At 42.0% G+C, this 27293-nt stretch overlaps 1 protein-coding gene across 1 annotated transcript in view; it reads left to right on the forward strand.

Annotated features, from left to right (window-relative positions):
- Nucleotides 1-589: 589 nt before the first annotated feature.
- RYBP (RING1 and YY1 binding protein) overlaps nucleotides 590-27293 on the forward strand; it is an 81009-nt gene continuing 54305 nt past the window's right edge. The window contains exons 1-2 of the mRNA XM_054977242.1: nucleotides 590-1053; nucleotides 2236-2361. Coding sequence (XP_054833217.1) covers nucleotides 1022-1053; nucleotides 2236-2361 — 158 coding nt within the window. The 5' untranslated portion in view covers nucleotides 590-1021. The remainder of the gene's footprint in view (nucleotides 1054-2235; nucleotides 2362-27293) is intronic.

A 27293-nucleotide genomic window follows, 5' to 3' on the forward strand; every position in this document is an offset into this window, starting at 1 on the left:
CGTGCCCTATTCACACAAAAAGGGTGACCACGCATGTGGGGAGAGTGCTCTCCAGGTATGTGAGTTGGGAGCACCAAAATCGCAGCGACTGATGGGTACACGGGTGGACACAGACTGTATGCGTATTGACCGCAACTTGTGTACAGATCCTAGGCTGGGGACTTGTGAAGGAGAAGGGGAGGGCGGGATCCTGCGGGTGGGCCCATTCTTTACTTCAGTGAGGGTGACGTAGCTGCCCGCTGAAGAGGGAGCGGGTGACTAGGCGGGAAGGCGTCTCCGTGCGCGATTAACCGGCTGTGCGGGTCGCGAGGGGGACTCGAGGGTGACAGTTTGACGCGCGTTCTCCACTTGACGCGAGCGGCCGAACTTAGGCAGCGCCTCACGCCCTTTCCCTCCACGCGTGACTAACCCGCTCCTTTCTGCTTCTGGGGAAGGGGGGAGAGGGAAAAGCGCCCGTCCCCTGCTCCATCGGCGGGTGACCGTCGGAAGGGGGGAGGGGGAGTCGCTTCACGCTCGACGCGGGCTGCGGTGGGCGACTCCACTGAGGCAGGGTCACATGCTGGCCTTGTGGGTGGCCAGGCACCGCCCAACGGCGGCGGCGGCGGCGACGACGACGACACGCTCCTGCTCGCTCTCCTCTCGCGCGGCGCCCGAGGAAGCGGCGTCCCCCGTGCGCCCTGCTCGCCGAGGGACCCCCGTCCTTCCTCCGCCCCCGACCGGCGGGGCGGTGTGTGCGAGTGTGGGGGGTGCACGTCCCCCTTCCTTCGCCCCAGCGGAGCCCGAGGCCCGGCTGCCTGGATTGGCCGGGGAGGGCCGCGAGCTCCGCCCGCTGTAGCCGTGCTGCCTGGCTGGGAGGGGAAGAGGAGCGGGGCTGCGCTCCCTGCGCTGCCTAGTCTGGAGCGGGAGAGCCTGGCAGCGGCGGCGGCTGAGGAGCAGCCGGAGCCTGCTGGTCTGAGGCGTCAGCCCCGTAGCCTCTTCGCTCCCGGTGCGCAAGGCAAGGGGGCGCCCCCTCCACCGATCCATGACCATGGGCGACAAGAAGAGCCCGACCAGGTAAAGTGGCTGGCGGAAAAGCGAGCGAGGAGGAAGGGGAAGTCGGCGGTGTTCGGTGGAGCAGGCGAGGAAGAGAGCGGAGCTCTTTCCTAAGATGGAGGGAGCGTGCATAGGGGAGCAGAGAGGAGCGCGTGTGCCAGTCGGGGCCTTCCTCCCGCCCGCTTTATGCTCCGGGGCGGCGCAGAATGTGGAGCCTGGGCCCAGGGGGTAGGGGGTGCAGGAGTGGTGGTTAGAGGAGGGGGCTTTTAAGATGGAGGAAGTGGGTAAGGACGAGGGTTTGTTTGTCTGTCTCCTTCCCTCCCTCCCAGCCAGGTACAGAAAACTCCTTGTTTTCAATTGTGCTTGGAGGAGGAGTAACCCGGTTGGGGGGGGGGGGGGTCGGTGGGGTAGAAAAGCTGGGGCGCCTTGTGTGGCAAGCTGTAGTGGAGGGAAGGGGCGGGGGGCCCGTTGCTCTGTTTTGTGCCCGGAGTGGCTCTTAAGATGGAGGGAGTGTGTGAAGGCAAAGAGGAGGAGGGTGAAGTGTTTGTGTGTTTCTCTCTCTGTTGGTGCCAGGGCTAATCTGGTGTTGGAGCAGCCATGGCGGCTCCTCTCTTTCTCACACGCACGCATACATACTCCTCATCTCCTCACACTGACTTCTTCCAGACAAAGGGAGATTTAACAAGGTAAAGGAGACAGACAGACAGACGGAGGGGGCGCATGGAAGGACACGCCTACAATCCTTTAAAGTACAATCAACACTCCCCCCCCCCCCCCCGGGAGGGTAACAAGCCCTCTCAGATGTCTTCCACCAACCTCCTTTTCACTGCCCTTCTACATTCGGTGTGGGTGGTAGTCAATCGTCGTCGTTTTTGTGTGAAATCGATTGTCTTGGGATTGAAGACTGAGGGGAAACATACCCCTTTCCTTCTTTTACTAGGGGGCATGGTGTTGGGGAGGTTGGAAAGGCAGGATAGATTTTTTTTGGTGGCAAGGGATAAAGTGAGTATTTAGCTCCCCCCCCCACCTCTCCCTCCTCTATATCACCCCATCCCAAAATGTGATTACTTTTTTTTTGGTTAGGTGCAGAAAAAGAGGCAGGGAAAAGCAGAGCGGTGAACAGCATAAAACAGGCTTGCTTCATGATCTGGTTTCTAACGTGTGTTTTTCTTTCTTCTCTCTCCCGCCCCCATGCTTCTCAAGGCCAAAAAGGCAAGCAAAACCTGCAGCCGATGAAGGCTTTTGGGATTGTAGTGTCTGCACCTTTAGGAACAGTGCTGAAGCCTTTAAATGCAGCATATGTGATGTCAGGAAAGGCACCTCCACAAGGTACATTGGCATATTAAATATGAATATTTGTGTTCTCTCCTCCTTTCCTTCATTGTAATGATGCTGACTTGTTGATTTATCATGGTTGTTGAAGCAATGCTTTCCCATAAGAAGTAATAACTCCCTTTGAATACTTAAACCTGTGTTTGTGTTATGATCCTGTGTGCACGATAACATCAGATGGTTTGAAGACATATAGTAATGGCATGCATCAAGCAGCATGTTTATAAAAGATTGCTGGTTGTCTTTGCTCATTTATTTTGATTGCAAGTGGGGCACTTTTCTGTGACATTTTGGTATAGATTATTTTTCAAAGGTGGGTGGGGGTGGCTTTTCCCCCTAAAGGCTGAAGGCATGTAGAGAGCCACAATACAGAAAAGTCTTCAAAAATCCTATGTTCTTATTGCTCTGCAAATGCCTTGTTTGAAATGGAAGAGATTTGTAGAAATAGTGGAGATTTCTGAGAACTTGATGTCTTTTCTTTCAAATTATTAAATAAACAGAAATGTAATAGAAATCCTTTAAAAATGTTGACACTGTCATGAATGAGTTAGATACAGCTTTCTAAGGTATTAAGTTGACAAGTTGTCCTTAAGTATGCATTGGATTGTTTATATTGTATTTTCTCCACTATCTGGTTTCAAATTATCTTTGTATATGTGAGCACTTTGAAATGTCGTAATTGTTCCAAGTTTGTGATTTTTTTATGTTGATGAAATAGTGTGTGGTTTTTTGTATGAATTATCTTGTTTATATGAAGACTCTCTAGTATGTCAGGTAATGGCTTTATGTGGAGTGACTGGGAGCAATTGAGAGGACCCCTTTCCCTTTAAGCAAGTGAAGGGCTCTAACAAAGAGCTCTAAAAGATGTATATTTTTAAATCAGGAAAATCATAGGGGTTTTCTTTGACATGATTGCACCAATTAAGTGGCATATGGCAGCACTCCTGAAGGAAACTTGTATGTCTTTGCAAGTATGTGTATGGTTTAGGCTATTCCGAAGGACACTAACTAAGTGTAACTGTCTAATACAAAACACATAATTTGGGTGAAGAACAATTGTGTTCCTTTAGCCTGCAGTACTGACAGTTGTTTCAGTTGTGGCTCCTTGCTCTTGGATACAAACCTGTTGATTTCTTTAGGGACCATGATAATTTGTTAGAGCGCACTTGCAGGATAAGCATTCATGTAGATGGTGTATGACAGGGATAGACAACTGACAGATCATGGTTTTGATCTGGTATGTAGCCAGTTTTTATATGACCCATGCTGGTCCTACTGAACTTTAATTTGGGCAAGGTAAATGTCTCTTGCCCCATTTTACTCCTGTAGAAAGGTTATACTAAATAATGTTCATATCTCAATGTTGGGTTTTGGTATAGAACATATAAAATGTATGTATCAGTGTATAATATTCTGTGAGAACATGCATCCTCAATAGCTAGGGAGCCTTTACTGTGCCAGTTTTATCATGGATCCTCACTACTCATGAGGGGCTCAGTTTGAGAGGAAAGATAAATCCTTCCAGCTTGTGTATTATTATTGGGAGAATAGAGCCTTCACAGTGAATACAGAAGTTAGCTATCCCTGGCATACGAGCTAACTTTTTTGGAATCTTCACTTGTTAAACATCATTTTCTTGATTCCTTCCCCCCAAAGTTGTATCAATTCTGTAAAATGAAAAGATAAAATATAAGAAAGAATTTCAATAAATGAGTCTCAGTAAATGTGTATATTTAACTTTGTACTACATTAATTGAAAACTAATTTAGACATGGGTATATATGAACATATATGAAGTTGCCTTGTATTGAATCAGACCACAGGTCCATCAGTGTCACTATTGTCTATTCAGACTGGCAGTGGCTCTCCAGAGTTTTGGGTAGAGGTCTTTCACATTACCTTACTGCCTTGTCCTTTTAACAGGAGATGCCAGGAATTGAACTTGGGACCTTCTGCATTCAAAGCAGTGGCTCTTCCACTGACCCACAGCCCCTCCCCACATATATTATTTTGCAAGTGATTGTTAGCAATCTTTAAAGCAGAATTTTACATATTGTAGCTAAAATTATATTTATTAGATCTTATCACAAAGATGCATATTTATCTTTTATAAACTTAAATGGAGGATGTGTCTAATTTGTAAATGACTAAAATGGCAAGAACTGATGTGAAGTTTAGGTTGTGTTCTTGGTTAGAGTTTGAGCTTGAAAGTTACTGTATATGATGTATGTTAGTACCCAGGAGACGCGCTTTTTCTAAGATGCTTACTGAATGGAAATAACTATGGTTTATGGTTTGTTTTTCCCTGGAATATTTGTGAGATGACATAGTTCAACTGTTTCTATTACACAAAACCTATTTTGATAAAGCCTACCATGATAGACTAAAATCCATAGTTTAGTCCTCTAGAACATCAGAAGTAAGCTAGCATCTTCTGACTAATGTTTCTGAGATTGTAGGCAGGATGTGCAGTGCCTGACAATTGAATCTTTTCAGATTTGTTTAGTTACTATCTAAATGGAACAGGGAACGTAAAGGAATGTGTGAATAGGGGTAATATAACTTCTTGGTTTTAAAAAAAAGAGAGATTAACCCCACCTGGTTTGCAGGTTATTCAAATGCTCCTAATAGTGAATTGTAGGATGAAAGAATTCTTCATCTTGCATTATGTCCTGTTGTACTTCTCACTCTCCTTTATTATTCATAGGAGATTAGTGGCAGGTCATCTCATTGCTTAGCATTTGTCTAGGAGGTTCTGGTCAGGAGCTTAAAATAGGTCTTGAGCACTTATTAGTGGATTTTATGTGGTTTGTGCTTTAAATTAGGCAGACATTAAACTTTGTTATTGGGATGTATGACTGAAAGTAAACATCTCACTTTAGTTTACATCCTCTATAACTCCTCTTTCAGAATACCAAATAATATTTGTACAAAACAGTGATCCATTAACTGCTTACAACTGATACATTATAAAATTTAGACCCTTGCAAATTCAGACCCTTAAGAAATCAGTATAACAACTTTATACACATCAGTTCAGGAATTGCCTTTTTATTTAGAGTTTTTAAAAATTATATGTTAAGAACATATGATGAAACAGCTGTGACCCAATGAATAGAATAATAGAATCATAGGGTTGGAAGGGACCTCCAGGATCATCTAGTCTAACCCCCTGCACAATGCAGGAAATTCACAACTGCCTCCCCCCCACACACCCCTGCTCCATGCTCAGCATACATGCTCCATACAACATTGAGATGTCGTCCATAACCCTTATCATGTTGATTGCTATCACCTGTCCCTCCCTTGATATGCCATGTTTGTAGCTCCACTGATCAGGGAAAGAGATGGAAAAGAAAATCACGAAGAAGCCAGAGAAACATTATTGGTATAGGTTGGCTAAAAGGGAGTTGTGTGGGCTGTGGAGGTGTAAGGTGTTGCTTGTTACTTTAGACTTTCACCTTTGTATTACAGAAAATACAAAGCTTGCCATGCTATAAAAATATTTGACATTTTAAAGAACTGCTGTCAATGTTTAAAGAGACAGTCATGCACAGCATTTCTGATTCTGAAATTTCCAAGGGAAAAATTTCAGGCACCTGAGATTTCGCCCCACTTTGCTATTTTAATATTGAACAGTTTAGTCAAAACTTAACATCAAAGCTGTGGTGCATATAATAAGCTTCTTCATTGGAGCAACAGTCTGCATCATACAAAAAGAAATTGGGCCATCTATTTGTTATTTGCGTGTAGTTCCAGTCTGGAAAAGTTAAGTGCTGCTGCTATCCATGCAGTGGCAAGACAGTGTAAATTTGCTTTGATCACATTTCTATTGTTGCTAACAAATATTGCAAGTTATTGGTTTTAGAAGGGTTTGCTCTCTTTTTTGTGCTTTGCACGTGTTACTGTATTTTCCTACTACTTTTTCCCTTTCCAATTCATCTCTCATAAGTGAATCCTGTTCTGTGATATTTTCTTGACACCACCAGTATATAACTGAATAAGATCCTTGTGTTAATAATTAGTTTTAAATTACTGTTAGCACTCTAAGAAAAGTGGAATTTATAATTATATTAACTCTGTGAGATTTTTTCTTTCTTTGTTGAGGGCAAAACTAGATGTTTAAACCTGATTCTGCATAATGTTAATATAAATTGAGGGGTTGGGGGCCTGAAAGCACAACAGTAGTGTATGTGTACATGCACACACACACATGTACATTCCTCCCCTGCCTATGGCTTATCACCTCAGCTTAGCTGTTGTATTGGAAGTCCTCTCAGCTGGTAGATAACAACTTGAGGGAGGAAAGGCTGAGGTGAACAGCTAGCATTGGGAAATTTCAGCTCCCCTCACTAGTTCAAAACATTGGATCCCTGAGCTTCATGTAAAATTGAGGTTGAACTTTTAAAATGCTTCTGCTGCCCTTGTATTCAGTTTATTAGCTATGACTGTGGGACAGTTGGAAGGGACATGGAAGAACACAATATGACTGGTTTTCTGGTATTAATGTATCCTTTTATGAAGACTAGAAAAAATAATCTGCCTCTAATATTTCTCATATATGAATATGTGGCTCTTTATTCATGAATGGAATGAACTTCCTTCAAGTTGGCTATACCAGCAGCTCTACTGAATATGTCTAAGCTGAATTAGTAAATTTAGACTGTGATTAGGGCTGTGCACGGGTGGGGATATTTAGTATTCCTGCTTCGGAATACCCCCAGATCCGAAGTGGCAAGCTGCTTCAGATTTGGGGTTCGGGAATTACTTCGGTATGCTCTGTAAAGATTCGGGGGATACTGAAGCGAGGGGGGAACTCCCCACCACCACCACCCACCCTCCCTGGGGCAACCCCTCTACCCCCCCCACCCCCTAGGGAGACCCCTCCAACCCCCACCGACTTACCTGGTGGCGGGAGGGGCATCAGCTGGGCAGCGGGCCGCCACCGCCATGCTGGCGGCAGCGGCAGCACAAGGCAGCGCAGCCTGGAGCCAGCCAGCTCCTCTGCCGCCGCTGTGCCACCGCCCGAGCCTGCGGGGTGGTGGGGAAGGCTGGAGCCGCCGCCTCCAGCTCTTCCTGCCCCTCAAATGGCTGCGACATGCTGGTGGCTGGTGGCCATTTGAGGGGCAGGAAGGGCCAAAGGAGGCAGAGTAAGCCCTTCCTGCCCCTCAAATGGCTGCCAGCCACCAGCACGCCGCGGCCATTTGAGGGGCAGGAAGGGCTTACTCTGCCTCCTTTGGCCCTTCCTGCCCCTCAAATGGCCGCGGCGTGCTGGTGGCTGGCAGCCATTTGAGGGGCAGGAAGGGCTTACTCTGCCTCCTTTGGCCCTTCCTGCCCCTCAAATGGCCACCAGCCACCAGCATGTCGCAGCCATTTGAGGGGCAGGAAGAGCTGGAGGCGGCGGCTCCGGCCTTCCCCACCACCCCGCAGGCTCGGGCGGCGGCGCGGTGGCAGCGGCAGAGGAGCCAGCTCAGAGCCACCGCAAGGGAGGTGGGGGGGAGGTGGGGGGGGTTGATGTTTAAAGGGCCCTGCCGCTGCTTTCAAGCAGCGGTGGGGCCCTTTAAACAAGCCCCAAAGCTTTCCGAAGCATCAGAAAGCTTTGCTTCGGTATTCCAAAGCGGGGCATGCTGGTCCCGCTTCGGGAATACTGAAGCTTTCTGAATTGGGTCCGCTTCGGGTATCTTTACCCAAAGTGAAACCCGAATAGCACAGCCTGAACTATGATCTTTGGTATATCTAGTCAGGGCTTAGCCTTTTGTGCGTGTTGGAGAGATGTGCTTGTGGATTTGGATGGGGGTGGGCAATTGGTATCATTATTTCACTGTGGTCACTGTAGATAGATAATAATAATATAATAATATATTTTAATATAATATAGCGAATATTATTATTAATATTATTAACTTAACTGCTTTGAGTGTGTGTTAAGTTATCCTGAAGGGCGGTATATAAATAAAATATTATTATTGTTATAGGCATGTGGTAGAAAGTGGATGAGCTGGAATATAAGAAGGGGGCTAGGCTTGTATAGGCTTGTCTCCTTTCTAGTCTTCTGCATAATTTTATATTTATAAGGTTTTAAATTATGTGAATTGTATTTTGTATTTTGTAGCTCATGTATTTCTCCATGAGCTACCCTAAGTTCTATGGCATTGCCGCAGTTAGTATCTGTTCTCACATATATGATAGGACAAATGCTTGATCTAGTTTGCTGTGCTCAGTGTGAAGGTGAATGAAGAAAGTAAAATGGTGGTGCAGTGCAGTGAGTATTTTGTTAAGGGGTGGTTCCTGTGATCTTACATCTGTTTTTTGCTTTTGGTAAGATGGGTCAGTTCCAGGTGTTTGTATAGGAGAAAAATTATCTGAATCCCTTAATTTCTGAATTGGATAGAAAATGCCTCTGAATGTATCCTGTTGATGTTCTTAAACCTCTCAATTGCTGGGATGAGGATGGTGGATTATTTTTTTTTGCAGGGGTTCTAGTTATTGTTTGTTTGACAAACTGAGAAACTAATGATGTGAGACTCCTACTTGACCTGTGGTTATTGGCCTATGACGTTTCTCAGCATTCTTTTTTGCCTTTTATTATTATGAAATAATAATAAGTGTTATCATGTAGATAACACTGAGTTTTCAGTCAGATTCTGGAAGGCAGTTGGAACCATAAATTGTTGTCTAAAATCAGTGATGTGTTGAATATGGACACCTAAGTGGTGTTAGATTTGGATATCAGAAGGATATGAATGTACCTGTGATCTTATGCTGAGGTCCTGCTTTCCATGTCTGTCTGTGTTGACTGAGAGTAGTAGCCATTAGGGATGTGTGCTTTGGGTTTCAGCAACCCGAAGCAAACCCAGATCTGTGTTTCCCGAATCAACCCCAGCAGAGCTGCCCCAATTTGGGAAACCCGAAGCTGAGCAACCCAAAGCGATTCGGGTTGCTTTGGGTTGCTCTGTGTTGCCTTTTCCCCTTGCCGCGCCAAGGAAAAAGGCTTTAAACGGCTCTTCCATTCCCTCTTTCCTCCCCTGTGGTCAGGAGAGGGAGGGGGACATCAGGGAAGGGACTTGAGATTGGATGACATAACAAGCCAATCACCACAGCAGCCAGCAGCTCTTTATTTCCTGACTGGTGATTCTCTGGGAGGACATTGTTTTTTTTGAATTTTTTTTTTAATGCTGCTGCAGTGAGTGGCTGGTTTGAATTGGGGGCTTGTGCAACTTAAGCCATAAATTGGCCAGCTTGCCCTGCTTAAGCCATGTGCTTGCCTCTCTCTGGGCTGGGTGTGCTGCTACTGAGTGACCTGCTGCTTCTGCTGCTTGACCAACTGGATTTTACAGGGCTACCCTGGTGGACCTAGACTGGACTGTCTGCAGCAGGTTTGAGAGTCACTAATTCACTTTTTTTTTCTATTTGGGGGGAGAGGGTGGTGGTTGGCAGCTTGAAGGAGGGGAAATTGTGGGTAAATCTTCTGTTTGATTATTGCTTCTTATTGCTTCCTAAATATTGCTTCTGTTTAATCATTGCTGTGTGTGTGCTGGAGAGGGGGGGCTGACTTTTGGCCTTGTTCTGTGCCTTGATTCTCCTGTTGCTGCATTTTAATCCAACTTTGCTGGGCAACTGGGAGGGAAGCACACTGTTTTACTGCTGCTGTGCTGATTTTGGTGCTGCCTTTGTTGTGTGTGGGCTGGAGAGGGTGGCTGAGTTTTGGGCTTGTTCTGTGCCTTGATTCTTCTGTTGCTGCATTTTAATCCAGCTTTGCTGAGCAACTAGGGAAGCACACTTTTTACTGCTGCTGTGAGGAATTTGGTGCTGCCTTTAGTGTGTGGGCTTCTTTGGTGCAGTTTTGCTTCTGGGGTCCACTGAGACTGACTGCAGGAAATGACAGTGGTTCTGCTGGACTAAGTTGCAGGAGTGTCCCCGGGTTGACTTTGGTTTGGATGGAATGCACTATGGTGCAGTTCTTGTTGAGCCATTTCAGTTCTATTAGGTGAGGGTATAATAAATGTTGTACTGATGCTGTTGTTGTATGCTGTTACCCGCGCTCAGCCCACTTGTGGGGAGGGTGGGGCAGAAATCCAAGAAATAAAATTTTAAAAAATTATTTTTGGTGTATTTTTGGTTGTGTTTTTGGTGGGTTTTTGATTCTCTGGTGTGATGGTGGGGGTTGGTTTAATCTAGGACTGTAGATTGTGATTAAACATTGATATGATGTTTTTAATGAAACTTGGGAGGCTGTGGGAGGAGGGTTGGGAGAGGGTCCCCTGAAGGTTTGGTGATTTTTGCTTCCAAAATGCCACCCCCAGCCTCCCAGAATTGCCCATTTGGTTTAGGCTGAATTCAGTGGATGATTCTCTGGAGTGAAGTTGATCCCCTTTCATCAGTTTGGCTGTATCGAGGGAGGCTGATCATTTGTTCACTTCTAGCTGCTCACTCACTTGCTTCATGTGGTTTTGTGTAGTTTTAATCAATTTTTTCTTATTGTGATTCTCTGGTGTGAAGTTAGTCCTCATAGGGAATAATGCGGCTGGGAGGACTTTCTTTGGGGGGCCATAACTTGGCCCCCCAAGTCCAATCTCCCTGAAACTTGGGAGGCCATGGGAGGAGGGTTGGGAGAGGGTTCCCTGAAGGTTTGGTGCATTTTGCTTCCAAAATGCCACCCCCAGCCTCCTGGGAACCTTCCCCTGGTTTTTCCCATAGGAAACAATGGAGATAGGCGGTGGCTGGGGGGGACCATCTTTGGGGGGCATAACATGGTCCCCCAAAGTCCAATCTCCCTGAAACTCGGGTGGCCATGAGAGGAGGGTTGGGAGAGGGTCCTCTGAAAATTTGGTGCAAATAGGGAAGAAAATGCCCCCTCCAGGTGCACAGGGAGCAGTGTTTCCCATTGGAAACAATGGCCAAATCTTTCCTAATAAACCCGAATCTGCTTGAATACCTGAACCCAAAGCAGCTTGCTGCTTCGGGTTTCAGGTTTACCCAAATTTTTTTCCTGCTCTGGGTAACCAGAAGCAGGAAACCCAAATCTTTTGGGGGTGCACACCCATAGTAGCCATGTGAGATCGACTTTTCAGATGTTGCACCCAGATGGTACAACTGATAGCTTATAGCTCCAGTGGGTGTGCAGGGCCCTCTTTTGTAGCTTTTTTCTTCTGTCTCAGAAAGGATTTGGGTAAGGTGTATTTATTTTCCTGCTCTTTTTTTTTTTTTTAAAAACCCTGGTTTTGTTCTGCTTTTAGTATAAGCATTGCATTTTGATGCAATATTTATCAATTTTTAACCATCTTTTAGAGGGCTTGGTGTTATACATATAGCAATAAGGCAAGATATAAATATTTCCAAGTGACCTGCCAGTTTCATGGTTCTAATAGACTAGTCAGGAAACTATAAAATAGAGAACTGTTACCCACACTTTTTTTTTTACACAAGTCCTTTAAAAGAAAGGGAACCCTGCCATTCTGTTTGAAAGACAAAAGTTTTATGCTATGCTGTGTGGTTAGAGAACAGCAAGATCATGGCATGTGGTGATCTCTGTAACCTATTTTTTTTGTACTGTGTGATGTGTGGTTTGTCTTTAAACTTAGTCATAATGTCACACTGTAAGAGTGTAATGCTTGAAAACAGTGAAACCCAGTGACCTACTTTGTGAGCTTTCAAATCGTTCTGTAGGTCAGTGGGTCTCTTTCCTAGAATGTAGGTCATTTGAAAAGGTATGCATTTCTTTCATAACGAGTAGCTTTTGACTTACTGTGGAATTTGCCTTGGTTACCTATGTACTGACCATTTTCTCCTCCCCCAAACAGCTAGATCTTGATATTTTCTGATGTACATCAAATAGTTTGAACATCAGGTAATTATTTTTTTAAATGCATATTTTAAAAAGTAGGCATATTCTAAACAAAAAAGGACAGCCTTTTCTTATTGCTGACATGTCTGAATGATAAGCTGAAAAAAATCAGTTTATTTCTTATGCAGTATCCTAAGCGACTTTCCAATATATCTGAAGGAAAACACCTTGTGAGGTTTGGGACTTGTCACATTTACTGTTGTATGACTGTGTGCTTTCTATGTTTGTCATATTTCCTGAGCAAGCAAAATGTTTGTACTTTATATTCACATATACCCAAAAGTCTACTTGTATTGCTTCGCAACATTTTTAACCAAATACAAATGTTTCAGTTAGTTCCCTTAGCAGCTGCAAACTTGATATGCAGTTAATAAACTTATGCTGATAAGTTTAGGGACGAACAAGATGAAAAGCCAGGAGACCCACGATTGGTTCTTCTGTAACTGCTAGGGAAGGATGAGTTAAGTTTTTTCTTTGCACGGCTGAATTTGATCTCAGCCATGCCTCCCAAAGATGCTATTTGCCTGCCTCTGCCCCAGCATGGTTGCTTTTAAATCTGTAGGTGATCTCATAATAGACTGTTTGTCATATTGTGTAGTTTGGTACTAATTTTTTTTAGTATTAATTACATTTTTAATCTTCTTTCCTTTAAGTTGGAGTACCTAATTCTCTCTTTATCTCCACAATCCTGGGGTATTTGAACTGAGAGAGAATGGCTGGCCTAAGGTCATTAAGGAGTCATGGAGGTTTAAGGATTTGAATCTGAATCTCCCTGTCATAGTTCAAATTCTAACTACTACACTGATTTTCTTTCCATTGGAAACTTTTTAGTCCCCAACCCGTAGTCTAGAGGTTTAAAAGAAGAAATAAGATATTGTGCATTTGCTTGGCTTTCTCTTCCCCGACTGCTGAATCTGACATTGTATCTGTTTGGAATGTCATTGTACCTATTGTGAAATGTTAGAATTCAATTATTGTCGAAGGAAATCTTGTACTGAAGCAGTCCCTGTTTGTCTGCTGTGTGTCTCTGCGTGATTGGGCTACGCATTATTTTTATAAATTGCAGGATAATATTTAATGCGAAGGATCACTCTAAGAAGACTGCATTTAGTCTAATTTTTCCACCACTGTTACCTTTATACTGCTAGAGCTTGAACTAGAAACTTACTTTGTTTATATTCCACTTTTCTCCCTAATGGGGCCTCCCTAATAGGGGCCCTCATGACACCCTTGTGAGGTAGGTTAGGCTGAGAGTGTGTGATTGGTCCAGAGTCACCCAGCAAGCTTCCATGGCAGAGTAGGATTCAAACAATTTACTGTTGTAGATTCTGTTGTTCCATTCTGGCTGCAGGCTTGGTCCAACAGGAGGCACTAACATTAGCTACATGTATAAGTTGCATGGCTCTGTCCCAAAGCAGGTCATTGTTTCTTGCTGTGACTTTGTGGCATATAATACTTTGACGTCTCTTGCCTGATGCATTCATAAGCTTTGCTGTTCAAGCATTACTGAATTCTTGCCTGAACCGCTTCCTACGTCCACTGAACCTTGCCGTTCTGCATCCATTTCAGTCTATCATCTACTTAGATTTTGTTATCTGTGTTTGCACCCATACCTTTGGTTTATCCCATGCCACTTTGGTCAGTTTTTGCTTATTCACCAACGTTTTCCCTAATAATGGGATGGATCCCACCTGAAATTTCCATGTGCCTGGGGATGGTGGTGATGATTTTTATCAGTTCCTCCCTACTAAAATAGATGTCTGATATCCCCCTCCCAGCTGTTTCTGGGGGGCTCCCTGCTCCTCAGACCATTTCAGGCTATAGGAAGGAGGGACAGAGGAGTTGTGCTTCTTTGAATAGAAATTGTTCCATCCATGGACATTTTAGGTGGAATCCAAGCCAATACTTGCTCCAAGCCCCAGTGCAGCCTTGCTCCATCCCTCCACCGTCTGAAATCCTGGTTTGGATGGCAAGTGTAAACTGTAGTTCACACTTTTGTCATAATGGGGAAAAAGCTTTATTATATGAACCTTTCAGTAATACATTTATTAAAACAAAATATAGGAATTGTATCTTCCTTCAACATCCAGGATCTAGTTGCATTGATACATTAAAAAAGAGACGCTTTTTTAGGTGATAAGGAAAACTGTGGCTTTCTACACAAATGGAAATAGTTCACTGCACATAAACAAATTTATTTGAATTCTGTCTTTTATCACTGGAAAAGGCCTTTAGGATGCTGACCCATAACTGCACAGGTCATACCTTGCACCTTTTCTCAGATGGGTTAATGCCCCTAAGAAAAAAAGAAAACTGTTTTCAGATTTTATTGGTGCATATAAGAGGTTTAAGTTGTGCTCAGTGCCATGGAGTTCCTCCATAACATGACTCCCTATGGTGAAATGCATTACACCCCTGGATTTCTTCCAATGTTCACCACTCAAAAGTGTAATAATTGGATCCATATTCTGTACAAGAGTTTATAAAATACCTTTTGTTGGCTGGCAGAGGGGAAAGAGAAAGGGGGATGAGGATGACTCCCCTCCCAAGTGCAGAGCTGTTCACTACTATAGAAATGTAGATGATTCTAGCCAGGAGAAAACTATTAGGCAGCCAGTGTCCCATCCAAAGTCATATGTGATGGTGAATACGTGACCACTGCACCGTTATTGTCACTATTTTAAAATGTTCTTTAAATGCATGGCACAGAGCTCTTTCCTTCCCCCGCTGTGCCTTTTATGGCGCTGAAACACCTTAAGCTGTTTTGGCACTTTAAGCTGTTTTGGCAGCTTAAAGATGTGGAATGAACGGGGGAGGTTCTGATCACAACATTTGGAACCACTTTTAAATGGTGACCATGCGTTTACTGTCACGCTTAGTTTGGCTTATAGTCCCAACTAAGTGGTAGAGCTTTGGAAGGACAAGAGAGATAGTGGACACAAATGCAAACAGGAAAAGATGGAGATTCTGCCAGGGTGAGGACCAGTAAACCCCCTGAGCACATTGAGGAAGTTCTCTTAGATGTCTTAACCTTTTAGCCCTTTTTACCCCTGAACTCCGTATTAACTTCAGAGCATGGCTATGTGTAAATATTATTGCCAAGACCACACCCGGGGTGGGGGTGGGCGCGGGCGCAAAAATCTGAAAAAGGTAATGGGTGATTTCTAAATGCTTGCAACTTCAAGAATTAAACAGCATATCCTTATTTACTGTTTGAGGTGATATGTACAGAGGTAGAATTGGAAGACGGAAATGTATTCACATTTCTTACCTTTCAGTCTATGCTTACATAGTCTTTGTGCATTTTTTATTTTATTAAATGTCTTGCCATATTTAGTGCACCTAGTGTGATTTCTTTGACCCACGGTACCAAGAGCTGAAGGGTTAGGGGCCAGGGATTAACTCTGCATACGAAAAGTATTCAGCTAAGCATGTTATTCCCCTCTTCAGGCAATATGAAAGGAGGAGAATCCAAAATACAAATGGGGCAGGGCCTTTAATGTCAGAGCAGCAGAGAGTGCCTGAGCTTAAGCCCTCAGGTGAAATGCTCCTTAATAATTGGCTTGATAGGGCTAGTGATACAGAGAGGGAGAGAGAATTCTGTAGTGGAAAAAGAGAAGCCTTGATGGGCAGAAGACCCGGGTTAGCTAAGTGATTTTCCACATCCTCCACCTCGTTTCCTTCTGTACCTTATTTCTGTATACTCAAGTAAAACAGTATTTTGTAATCATGTAATATGTTCTTTAAGAAGTCTCAATTTCCTAGGAGCCATGCTCGGACACTTCTGAGCTTTTTCAGCCAAGTGCTTGAGATTGTTTCAAGCCTGATGTAATTCTGGCTGGCAATATCCTTTGCATCCCACATAAAGACAAGTCCTGTTTAATGGTTAGATTGCTATCCTCTATTTACATTTTCCTCCAGTATTTAAGATTGGAGGTGTTGTAGTTGAATTAAATAAATTTTGCCCATGATACTTACTGCTTTCTTGGATTTTTAAAGGTTTAAAAATGATAATGTAGTAAAATCTATACTAATAAAAGTAAGCACTTATTCATTTGTCATCTGTGGCACACGTATTTCATCAAAACATTAAGGTAGGAGTCTCTGTTATGGTTATGCCAATAAAGGTTCTGCCTGCCTGAGTCTCAAAATTGGCCATTGGCTTCACGGTGATTCTGGGAGTTGCAGTATCAAACATAAAGGGAATTAGAATGTCCCAGCCCACCTCAAACCACCCCCCTGCTTTTTGCATTGGAAGCTATGGCTGTCTCTTGCAGGCATAATTCATCAGAAAATGAAGGTAGGCATTTGAAAACTGGCCACTGCCTTGAGGATGTAGTGGGAGTTGCAGTGGCAAACATGAAGGGAATCAGAACCTCTTGGCTCACATCACAGCAAACTCTGTCCCCTTTGCTATTTGCTATGGAGGGTAAGGTACTCTGTGGCAGGCATCACTCATCAGAAAATAAAGCTACAAGTCTCAGAATTGGCCACTAGCTTTAGGGTGGTGGTGGGACTTGCAGTGCCAAAAATGGTATTGAAACATCCTAGTGCAGATTAGCTCCTTCTGATATTTGCAAGGGAAGTAAAGATCTCCTCATGACAAGCCAGAAAAATGCAAGCAGCAGACCCAGGGAGGATGAAAAATATCCCCTCTGTGAAAAAACAAAGGGAGTTAACCAGTTTCCCTGACCTAGCAGAGCCTGTGTGGTGGATCTAAGAGACTCAGGTTGCAATCTTGTTTCTTCCCCACCGGGTGATCTCAAGCCAGTCACACCCTCTCACATGACATACCTTGCAGGCGATGGATGTCATGATAAAATGACAGGAGAACGATGTGCCACTTTGGGTCCATATTGAGAAGAAAGGAAATACTGACTGGAAGGGGAGCTGTGTCTGCTCTTTTAAAAAAGAAAGAGCGTTTAAGAATCTTCATGAGCTATTGGACCTAGTGTGGTATAATGGTTAGAAGTGATTTATATTCTGTTACAGTAATTTGGGGCTGGGGCTGGAAGAGAAAGGGACAAATATTTTGTAGTTGGATATGTGGGCATCAAAATTAGAGTTACCACATGTTGGCTGCTAAACACACAAGTGGTACTAACCAGTTCCTCCCAATTTCTGTGAGAAAATTCCCACCAAATTTGAGTGTAGGATGAATTCTGTTTTTATTACATTCTTGGTGGCAATTAAAAATGGAGATGAAAGATTTAATCAGCCTTTTGGGTTGTAAAAAAAGAACATAGCTTTTAAAAAAAATGCCAAGAGACCAACTGCCCTTCCACAATTATTCTTAAATTGCTTTTACCTGATCAACTAAGCTATGCTGTTAAAGAGGAACATGAAATTACATATGAAGCTGTGTTATACTCAGACCATCGGTCTGTCAAGGTCAGTGCTGTCTCCTCTGATTGACAGCAACTGTCCAGGATCTCAGGATCTTTTGCATCATCTAGTAACTGATCCTTTTAATTAGAGAGCCTGAGGATTGACCTTCTGCATATATAGCAGATGCTCCACTACTGGGCCAAAATGCCATCCCACCTCAAGGGGATCAGTCTGTCAGCACTGTAGCACAGTGCTGTATAGATGGATAGTTTGCTTCCCATGCACAGTTGTATATTTGTAATTATATGAAATCCAAATGTCAACTTTGTAATAATCACTTCTTGGTCTTTAAGTATGTGACTTCTGCACGTGACCATGAGAGGTATGCTTTCAGGCACTGCTTTTTATTTTCTCCTTGTTATTTGACCCAGCTGTACTGAAGAACTCAATTGTGAAAGTGCTTGCTATGCTGAGCACTTTCTCTTCCTGAGATTTCAATAGAAGAGGCGATAGTTGATGGACGATGGCCCCATGATGGAGTCAATCAGCCAGCAAAGTCATTTGTCTCCTGGGGTTACTCAAATGGAGCACATCATTAGCTCAGAAAGGGAGACTTTCCGACTTTCCTCTGTAATGTTAATATAGCTCTCTTGCCCTTGTGCTACTCATACTGAGTCATTAGAGGTGCTTTGGGGGTGGGGATGGAAAGCAAGTAAATAACTTTTCTCTGGAGTCTTATTCATTTGGGTGTTGCTGTATAATTGTACTTAACAAACCATATGTAAGTTGCCATTATATTCCATACTCAGAAGTGGAATGAAAGTGGAAAACATTAGTAGTTATGATTAATCTATTTGTTAATTGTCAGCTTTTGATAGGATATTAATTGGTGCAAACAGTGCAGATTTCTTGGTTTGGACAGTGCATTTAAGGTTATAGACATTGGATTTGTACAGACTCTGCAGGTGAATAAGTGTCAGCTTTTGATAGGATATTAATTGGTGCTATTGCATTGTGGTATGCAAACAGTACAGATTTCTTCGTTTGGGCAGTGCATTTAAGGTCATATTCTAGAGATTAGATTTGCACAAACTCTGCAGGTGAATAAAATTGTTTTCAGTACACGTATGCATCAGAGGTTGCTTGAGAGATGTTTTGGCAAGCTCTTTGTCTGTAAGGAGTTGCTGCATGTTTAATAAGTTGGCAAGGGGCTAACTGCAAGACTAGGCTTGACTGGTTTTTAGGAGTAGTCACCGTTTTTAAGTCATCTGTATTCAAAGTATTCTCTGTAGTAACTCATAACAGTTTGACATTGTAAGTCCAGGAGACTTTTAAAGAGTTGAAAGTTCTAAAAGTAAAGGGCTAAATGTCTGTTTTACTGTGCAGAAGTGCTTCAGTTCCCAACTAACTCATATGTTTATAGACTGAGGATTCATATTTTATTTTTTTATTAAAAAGTTCTCTCTCTTTTTCATCCACAAGAGACCAGCAAAGTTGGTTTAGTGTTTAAAATATTATTACAGAAAATTCATTGTATGACAAAATGTGATATGAAATATTCTTTGTGTACCATGCTTTTAAGAACTGTGTGAAATATATAGTTTTTTATTTTATTTTTTTTAAACTATTTATTGGTGCAACCCCCCCCCCCCCCAAGAAAAACAATGCTGGGAACAAAAATGAAAACGCTGCCGGCAAAACTATACATATGCTGCTATAAAAGGTTTCCAAATATCAAAAAACAAGTCCATACGCAATTGCTGCGTAAATGCGATTATGTTCAAATAGATATAATAGTTTTGTTCTGAATAGCATTGGATTTCTATATAACATCTTAGTTAGCAATTGAAAACTAAGAATTTCAGTGTCAATTGTAGTTTATATGCTGTTTTCAGTGAAACATCCATCTACTAAATTTATAATATCAATAAAATTTTAAAGTCTAAGAGGAAACAGTTACAAGTTGCATTTTGTCATTGAACAATTCTTCGTTGCATTACTCTGCTAATCTATAGTCAGTAGTTTCTCACTGGACCATAGCATGTTCTAGTTAAACAAAATTTGACATACTCTATTAAGTAATAAAGTTACATTCCTGAAACATCTCCCTTTTTCACTAGTAATTGTTGGAGTATTGTATATAATCTGTGGATTTTAATTGATACTATGTCATAAATTGAGAAATCTATAAGATATTTTTTTATAAGAAGTTTTAGGTTTTGTGCTGCAGTTTGCAGTTTTAACTTAAAGAAAGACATCTCTGCTGACATGGACCAGGAAGAGACTTCGGCTTATTGAACGTTAGTGCAGATAGAGAAGTGAGAGCCAGAATTTTTGCTGAATTCTAACATGTCCTTAGAGAACAATGCAGACAGTGGTGGAATAAATGGACATGATTTGGTGAATGACAACTGCGTGGAAGATTTGAGAACAGGGTCTCCATCATATTTCCATATTGCTTCTTTATACATTAGATCAGTGATTCAACATTATCTGGTGAGAAAACTATTACTTGGAAGCAAATACTGCTTAATCCTTAGGTATTTATTTATGTAAGAACTTGCTAGATACAATGTCAATAGGTTTAGCAATTTTTCTGAGAGTAAACTAAGTCTCAGACATTAATGTATGCCACTTTTCAGTTTTTGTTTGGAATATATATTTTTTAAAAATCACACCGAACTGCTGTTTTGGTGACTTGAAGTATGCAATTAATACTTTCCTGAGCTGGAGATGCTCATAAAAATTGAGAAATAGGCTTCGTCATTTTACCATATCATAAATGACATTTTATTGTAGAAGCTCGTATTGCCATTTAGATCTGGAGTAGAATTTACTTTGCTTAATAGGTCAAGATTGGACCTTTGTAGTATTGTTGGTGGTTGATAGAATTTAATGTTTGATTTGGATTTGTAATCAAATTGAAGAATCCGAAAACTTAAAATACTAGTAATCTTCGTGGTTTCATTCAACTGTGATGAATCTTGCTCTTATTCCTAGCTTGCAAATACAGGTCAAAAGTTGCTGCTCATCCCTACTTCATTTATTTCTATTCTGTGCTCCTCTCTGCATCACCTTTCCCTCCCATTCACAGAAGAAGGCAATGCTGGCAGCCTCTTATCTATCCTGTAAAGAGCCTCCAGAATGCAGCTTTGTGTTGTGAAGGCCCACTGTGGACAAGGTTCTTTAATCTTTAAAACTCGGATCTGTGCTAGGGTTGTGACAATTCCAAACAAAGAATCCATGATGCTTTTTAACCTAGGAGAGTTTGCTGGTGATCTTTATTGCTTAATTCCAGAATTGGAGCTCGTTAAACTTTTGGGATGGAGGGCTACAAACACCTTAAATTACTTTAGGGCTTCATTTCCCAATAACTTTAGAATCAATACACTTTTGTTGTGGGTTTCTGCTCGGGTGCTGTTTTTATTCATGAGTGACTGACTTGCCTTGAAGTATTTATTTAACGTGAGTAGTCTTTATCCTCCCCATTTTAAAGATGAGCAGCTAGGACTGAGAGTATATATCTTGCTGAAGACCACATAGTGATGGCTACAAAGAGATGGGATTTTGTAACAGGTGTCTAAACTCTCGGCTGTATTGCACTGGCTGGCTCTTACTGTAGTTTTATTTTACTTTTTTAATATTTAGGATATCATTGAACATATCAAGAGTCTTTAACTAGGGCTAATTTCCTTTTTCCCCAACGTAATAGAAATCTCCTCCATAAAAGCTATTCTGAACCTTAGTGTCAAGGTTATATAAGCTACAAACAGAAAGTTGCTTATTTATAACTAATATCAATAATAATTGTTATTGTGTTTAAAGTGGAGCCATACACAATTCAGAATTAATCTTTCATTGAGCTGAGTGAGGTTCCTGAGAGCTGCTGCCAAAGCAGTTAAGCTGGATCTTTGTCCCAATTGTGTGATACGTTGAAGGACTAACTCTGTAGTTGAGTATAGCAGTAGTCTTGTCAGCTTCTTTCAACAAAGTCAGGTATCCCAGCATGACATGAAGTTTTCATGTCACATAGTATGAACCTTTATACTACCAGGTTTATGATGAAACATCAACTAAAGGTCTGAGCAACCTATATCCCACAGCAATTCCCTCCTCGTAGCACTTCAAAGTAAGTCTCAAAATCTTTTTGCTTGTTCTGCAAGTAGCTCAGGGTGGTATACATTGACCTGCCATTTTATCCTCACAATGAATCTGTGAGGTTTATTAGGCTGAGAGAAAAAGTGGCTAGTCCAAGATCACTGAGATAGCTTCATGGCACAGTGACATTTGAATATGGATCTCTTCAGAACAGTATTCTATCTACTATCCTGCCCTGAACTTCTGAGTTATATTTAATTCTTTTTCTAAATATTCTCAAGCAATTTGGAAATTGATAACAACAATGATTTCTTCTCAGTGTTGCTTTGCTGCTAAGTGGTAATTCTAGTCATTAAGAAATTTGTTGTTTGGCCCACTTCCGGTGTCCTGTTCCTACAGCTCTGTCGCCATGATGCTGCGGGGGCTCCTGGCTTCCCTGGGTCTCGTCTCCGCCCTCCTCAGTGGCCGTTTCCTGGCCTTGCCGCTCTCGACCACACCGGCATGCGTCCACAAATCCCACACAGATCCCCCCCAGCCAAGTTCAAGGCTGGCCAGATTAAAGCACTGCCGCCCATCGACCTGGTCGAACTGCTGGTGGTGCGGGCACGGTACCAGCAGTATGGGTGCCTCATGAAAGCGATATGGCCTGCATTCAAACAGGAGCTGATGCAGCAGCGCTACGACAAAAAGTTTGGTGAGATGGGCAGGTAGAGGCAGGAAGTGATGGCCAATGAGCATCAGCAGCTCATGACCTGGAATGACGCAGAGAACCAGCATCTCTGGCAACAGAGGGAGGAGCATCTTAAAGGAAGAAGCTAAAGAGGAGCAACGCCAGCTTCTTAGAGCCCAGAAAGAGGCTGCCCTTCCACAGGAATTTCTCAAGGAGAAGGAGAGAGAGGTGCTCTGGCTACAGGAGGAAGCCAAAAGCTTCGTCATGCCTGACAACCCGGACCAGCGGATCGAGGTATATTTGAACAATCCATGCAACTATAATTTTGCCATTGACAAGGACAGGTGGATTGCCAAGCGGAGTGTTTTGCCTTAGAAGGATATCTTGGAGAGGCCTCTCCAGAGTGTTGGTGCAGTCCCTTCTGCCCAGGCTCGGTGAACAACGAAAAGCGTTTCCTCAACCAAATTAATAAGCCTGTCTTCGGATCACCAGATGGGTTGGTGTTGATTTTGGACTTTGTGCCGAGAGAACTTTGTGGCTCCTCTTGATAAAGAGCTGCTACTTTGCAGGAATAAAGGAAGGAGTTTTGCTTAAAAGAAAAGAAATTGGTTGTTTGTATGCCATATAGGTTGTGTGGGTGTTACTCAAAAATTGTAGAAATTAACCAAACTGTTGTTTTCGCAGTATAGTTTTCTACGCTACATACATGATCACAAGATTCATAAATATGGAAAAGCTTGTCACTTAATATTTGTAACATACCTTATTCTCTAATTTACAGACGTGTTGCTCCCAACTTCAGCATTTATTTAGATAATTTATTTGCTGCTTTTTGAGAAACTTGCTGAACTTCAACATAAACTGTAGGTAGTTAACCTGCTTTGAGAGTTAATTTGACACTCTTACAAGCAATTTAGCTGTTGTCATTCTGCACACTTTTAGCACACAAATTTGTATAAATTATTAGAGGTCTTTAGACTGTCCTCTGATCTAAAAGCTTATTGTTCTTCTCTTTTCCCACTCTCAAAAAATTGACAGTGCATCAGTGATTTTATCTTCTAATTCTATAACGCTAGTGTAATAATTTTCTCTTTTTTTTGCTTTTAAACCAAGGTGGATTTGATTTAAATAGAATTGATTTAAATCACTAGTCAGTAAGACTATATTTAAATCATTGTTTTCTACATAAAGACTCATTCTTTTCTTCATAATGATTCCTCATACCTAGCTTCTTGTGCAGATCGGTTCTACTCCCAACAGTCTTCGATTCATTGAATTTTTTGAAACTTAGCACTTACAAGGTAAGGGGTTGGTTCTGTGTACAAAGATTTGCAAAGGAACAATGGAATTAAGGTCTTTTCTTCAACTGTGTATGTTTATTTTATAACCTTTTTGCTGTGAAGAAGAGATGTGATCTCTGCAGACACAAATTCACAGTTTTGAGAACTGTAAAACCAAGCATCTGTACTAATATCTTCTAGATAGAAAAACTGCCCAATAATCTTACAGAAACCTCTGGAAAAGTATGACATTATGAATGGATTAATTTAATTCATTTACCGAAAAATTTAAACATTGCATGAATATACAGTCTCATGCTACATAATTAAAAACTAATCCTTATTTCATGATGATAACCTTTGGACTATGATGTATCTTAAATAGAAAACTATCTTTAGATAGATTTTTTCCCTCAAAACACATTTTATTTTTAAAAAATCTAATTTAAATTTTTAAAAATCCTATTTTTTTTTAAATCATTGATTTTTATCCACCCTGTTTTAAACCTTTTTAATTCAGCTCTTTATGTTACCTTAAACTTGTACCTCAGGAAGGCTCTGATTACAACCAACACTCTTTTTTCCCACACAAACAGAGCTTCAGATGTTCACAACTTTACCCAGTCTTTTACTCTGAGAACACCTTCCCTTTGTTTTTGTTTGTGTGACCTTTATGTTGCTGCCTCCCTGACTTTATCCTCCCTCTTTTAAAGATGGGCCTCCATCTGTTTAAAGACCTTATCTATTCAACTGGTGTTGTAGGAAGGCTTTATTATAGTTGGTAGCATGAAGGTGGTTGTGAGGTAAAAAAGTGTAAGTACATAAGTGTGATGGAGAGTGTTTTTTTATATATATATATATATTTATTCTTTTTAACATCTAAAAACAATAGACTACAAAAAACTACAATAATACAAGGAAAGGGAAAGAAGGGAGAATAAAAAAGGGGGGAAGGAGGGAGTGGAAAAAAGGGGAAGGCAACTTACAAACACTAAACACTACACTTCAATGCTTTCCCTTCATACTGCCATAATTTAAAAAATAGCTTAATAAAGTAATGATGGAATGGTTGATCTTACAAAATACAAATTATAATTCAAATTAAATCTTTTCCCCCCCTCTGGGCCTCGGACGCAGTTCTCTCTGAGCAGCTACAGCCACAGCGCTCGTTTCCTCCCCCCTCCCTTCAGGCTTCGAATCTTCTTCTTTTTGCTTGATGTCTGGCCCAAATTCTGGATTTTTGTCCACAAAATCCCTTAGCTGATCTTCCGAATTAATCTTGTAAGCTTGATCTTTGTAACTAAACCCGATTCCTTCCGGAAGTAGCCATTTGTACTTTATGTCACGTTCCCTCAAAAGAGCGGCCAGCTTTTTATATTTAAATCTTCTCTTCCGAACTAAAAATGGAACGTCCTTCAGTATCTTGACTTTATTTCCCAGAAAGTCCAACTCCGCATTATATGAGTTATATAGGATATTGTCCCGGACCCTCCTGGATGAGAACTCAATAACGATTTCGCGAGGCAGCTGCCGCTTCATTGCATATTTTGAAGATGCCCGACGGACTCCCAAAATGGCGCTTCTTTCTTCTTCTTTAGTTGCCCTCGCGGGTGATGCTAAAAGTTCCGAGGCAAGATCCCACAAATCCTCGTTTTCCTCCTCTTTAACATTCTGGAGACGCAAAATGGTCTGTGTTCGTTCCACTTGCAGCCCAATCAGCTGATTTTCCACCAACTTTAGGTCCTTGTTCGTTGCTCTCGTAAGTCACGCATTTTCCCGAGCAGACTTCTCTGCCCCACCCACTACTTCCTTAATGGCTTTCACATCGCTTTCAATTAAGCCCACCCTTTGATCTGTTTCATTCAGCTTGTCAACAAAGGGTTTTATGGCCTCAGTAACCGATCTTTTCACCAGTTCCTCGAGCGACTCGGCTCTTCCCTGCAGGGCAGCCGAAACTGACTTGCCCAAAGCAGGGCTCTGTTTTTTTGCTGCCATTTTAGGGGGGGGGGACCGCAAATCTTCCGAGACTCTGCGAGGGGGGAAAAATCCGAATCTTCTAAGCTTCAGATCCCACCACTCCTTCACATGCGCTTGTAGTAACAGAAGGGATTCGCTTACTTACAGGCTTCCGCCTAATCCTGTTCTTTGCTGTTTTCCATAGCTCGGCAGCACACAAGGTGCTGCGCACGTCTGCCAGCCTCCATAGGGACAAACGGGCAATTTACCCTCTGCCTCGATCTGCCAGAGGGCTCTTCCCGTCGCGTCCCGGACCCAAACTCCCTCCCTGGGAGCCCTGGGGGCTAACCTTTGCAGATCAGCCGCCCGGTCAGGGTGCTCGGCCGCTTCTTCTCGGACCTGCCGAGAGGAGCGTCCGACATGGCTGCGAAAACGAAAACGAATCAGTGTGATGGAGAGTGTTGATAAGTGTATTGGTTTCAGAATAGCTCTTAAATTTGGTGGTTTCAAAAACAGTTACATATTCACAGACCCAGGAACAAAGACTGATTTTTCACATAGGCCTTCACTACCAAAAGAAACACTACTCTCATCCACACAGATACAGATTCACTCAGGCTTTTCCACACAGTTTGCATGACTTAGAATGAATAATTTCTCTGAGATACATGCAGGCCAGCTCAGGCGCCACACAAATTTCCTGACTTAACCAGAATCTCCTGGGTGGTTAATGTTCTCTAAGAAATTCACAAACGTAGAGACTCTCTCAGGCGCCACATGGTTTGCCTTACTCAACTAGGATGAATACTTTCTCTCAGCACATTGACTAAAAACTGCAGTTCACTCCACCCCTTAGGATACAGCTGCTATCCAATTGGAGCAGACTCTGTTCACCTATCCAGCCCTGCTCCTTTCCTCATAGGCCTATGTTTAAATAAACTGTAACAAATAATAAAAACCCCACATTAACCAGCAGAAATAAAATACTCAAACTTAATTACATGCAGAACATTACAGTTAGCCATATAGTTCGTGCAAACACCATTAACTGATTAACAGTGGAATCCTAGCAGAGTTGCACAATTCTAAACCCACTGATAATTTAGGACTGCTCTGTAAGTAAATTGGGAAGCCTAAAAAATGGTGTAAGGATTGTAATTTGATTTATAAGTAGACTTTCAACAATGTCTATAAATGATCATTGCAATTCCAATAGATTCTGCCTCTGATAGTATTTGAAATATATGGTTCTCAAACACTAGCCCTCCATGGTGTATAACAGTTTATATTTGATACTAGGTAGTTTCAAAAAGCACTTTGTTATATGAAATTACAAGTCTTCTGTTGAAATAAATTTTTACAAAATTCAGCTACTTTAGAGAGGCTTTTCAGAATCCTGGTTTACATCACCCTTGTTTTTCCTTTGAATTATAAGGTTCCCACTTTCTTTTGCATTTGTATATTTAAAGTCTAAATCACCTATCTTGCAATTTTACTTAAACCTTTTAATTTGAAATAACGGAGCTAGAATATTCACAACATACATAGTCTCTTCCACAGTATAACTTGCAGTTTGATTTAGAAATTTAACCTAAATATTGGCCGATAATCAAAGAGCAGAAAAATAGAAAACAGTATACAGAACTAAATCAATTCTTTTCATTTATTTCTAGTACTCTGTTGTGCCATCACTCAGCTTAATCCCAAGGATGATGATGCTATTTTTAGCATGCTTAAATCTAAAGACTGAAAG

Source organism: Eublepharis macularius, chromosome 4 (genome assembly GCF_028583425.1).
Source record: "Eublepharis macularius isolate TG4126 chromosome 4, MPM_Emac_v1.0, whole genome shotgun sequence".
NCBI lineage: Eukaryota > Metazoa > Chordata > Lepidosauria > Squamata > Eublepharidae > Eublepharis > Eublepharis macularius.